Raw genomic sequence first — 2,075 nt, forward strand, 5'->3', positions numbered from 1 at the left:
GAAGGAAGTACGAAGATTGGTTTGGTAGGTCACAAAGACTTAACAAATTCATTTCCAAGTCTTCGGATAAATGTCGCCCTCTATATCGTTTGTTGAGGAAAACTCCTGACTTCCATTGGACCGCAGAGTGTGAAGGAGCCTTCCAGGAGTTGAAAGATTACTTAGGGAAGGCGCCATTGTTATCACGACCGGAACAGGGTGAGAAGTTGCATTTATATCTGCAATAAGTTCAGTGCTAGTGAGAGTGATCGACAAGATAGAAAAGCCAGTTTACTTTCAAAGTAAAACTCTAATGGATGCAGAGACCCGGTACAGTAGGATTGAGAAGTATGCTTTGGCTTTGATATTTTCAACCCTTAAGCTGAAGCCTTACTTCGAAGCTCATTCTGTGGTGGTAGTGACGAATTTGCCTCTCAAACAGGCGTTGAGGGCCGAGAAGTTAGGTAGGATGCTGAAGTGGGTGGTATTACTAAGTTCTTATGAGATTACATACCAGATCAGGACGGCTGAAAAGGCACAAGCCATGCATGGCGGAGTTTCTGGCCGAATTCCCAGCAGAGGATCCCAATTGGGGAGAGGAAATGGTAATGGAATCGGAGGAGGAGGTCAGTCGCGATCCTTTGGATCCTTGGGATATGCACAATGGGTGGAGAGTTTTCACGGATGGTTCTGCTACGGATACCGAGAATGGAATTGGGGTCGTGTTAGTAACTCCTGAGAACAATCGCCTTGTACTATCAATGAAACTGGGGTTTGCGGCTTCAAATAACGAATTTAAATATGAAGATGTGATAGCTGGATTAGACTTGGCCAGAGATCTGGGGGTGAGTGAGTTATCTGTGTTTTAAGATTCCAATTTGGTAGTTTGTCAGGTGAACGGAGGATTTGCAGCTCGCTACCCCCGGATGGCGAGATACCTGGAAGTCCTACAGCGAAGGGCAAGCAAGTTTGAAAAAATAAAGTTTGCCCACCAAGGCTGCGGAGAGAATAGACATGCCGACGCTTTGGCTTATGTAGCGGCGGTTCTTCCTGGATCGGAGGTCCGCTCTATTGACGTTAGAGTGTTGAGCAAAACCAAGTACATCGATGAGGCTCGGGCGTTTGCTCTCACCACCGGGATCGCTTGGATGGAACCGATAAAGGCTTTATTGAGGGGAGTAGAGATAGAGAATAAACAGGAGAGGCGGAGAATGGAACAGCGGAGTCAGAGGTACACATTGCTGGAGGATGACCTATACGGGAGAAATTTCAACGGCCCATTACTAAGATGCATAGGGCCGCGACAGGCGCAGGAGTTTTTGGCAGAGGTTCATGAAGGCGATTACGGGAGTCATTTCGCAGGGCGAACAAGTACTCACAGGTTGATATCTCAGGGGTATTTTTGGCCTCATATGAAGAGAGACGCCACAGAGTACGCCAAGAAATGTGAGAAATGCCAAAGGTTTGCACCGTTCATACATTCTCCAGCTGAGCCCTTGCACAATTTGTTAAGCCCTTGGCCATTCTCCATGTGGGGGCTGGATATTGTTGGGCCTCTGCTAATGGCAAGCGGAAAAAGGAAGTTTATGTTGGTTGCAACGGATTATTTTACCAAATGGGTGGAGGGTGTGGCTCTGCAACAGGTGAAGGAAGAGAATGTGAAGAAATTCTTATGGGAGAATATCATCTGCAGGTTCGGGCTGCCCCATACAATCATCATCGCGATAATAGAACTTCGGTTCTTGGAGGAAAAGTCGCGAGTTTCTTCGGCATTTAGGGTGAAGCGGGGTTCTCAGCCCCTATAATCCTGGGAAATGGTCAAGAGGCGTCCGAACAAAATCATAATGGATAACTTAAAGAGAAAAAATTCGAGGATCGTAAAAAAGGGCGGGGACGGACGAGTTGAATCACGTGTTATGGGCTTATCGCACCACACCGCGGACGCTACTAAGGAATCACCATTCGCAATGGCATATGGAGTAAAGCGAGTCATCCCGTGGAGATGATAGAGAAAAACACAAGAACCACCACAGAATTGGAATTGGGAATAAATTAGAGGATCTTGGCCACGAATTGAACCTCATCATAGAGAGAAA

At 46.7% G+C, this 2,075-nt stretch overlaps 1 protein-coding gene across 1 annotated transcript; it reads left to right on the forward strand.

Annotated features, from left to right (window-relative positions):
* Window positions 1-527: 527 nt before the first annotated feature.
* Window positions 528-1,784, forward strand: LOC147474214 (uncharacterized). The gene is made up of 2 exons (XM_086586486.1): window positions 528-824; window positions 873-1,784. Exons 1-2 carry the CDS (start codon window positions 528-530, stop codon window positions 1,782-1,784), a joined length of 1,209 nt encoding a protein of 402 aa, XP_086442612.1.
* Window positions 1,785-2,075: the final 291 nt, after the last annotated feature.

This window comes from Coptis chinensis, unplaced genomic scaffold, assembly GCF_015680905.1.
Source record: "Coptis chinensis isolate HL-2020 unplaced genomic scaffold, ASM1568090v1 utg10707_pilon_pilon, whole genome shotgun sequence".
NCBI lineage: Eukaryota > Viridiplantae > Streptophyta > Magnoliopsida > Ranunculales > Ranunculaceae > Coptis > Coptis chinensis.

What these genes read in the sequence shown, in the direction of transcription:
- LOC147474214 (XM_086586486.1), top strand. Translation starts at nt 528, where the DNA reads ATGGCGGAGTTTCTGGCCGAATTCCCAGCAGAGGATCCCAATTGGGGA. An exon ending in ACTTGGCCAGAGATCTGGGG is followed by an intron (nt 825 to 872) that starts GTGAGTGAGTTA and finishes GTAGTTTGTCAG; the next exon opens with GTGAACGGAGGATTTGCAGC.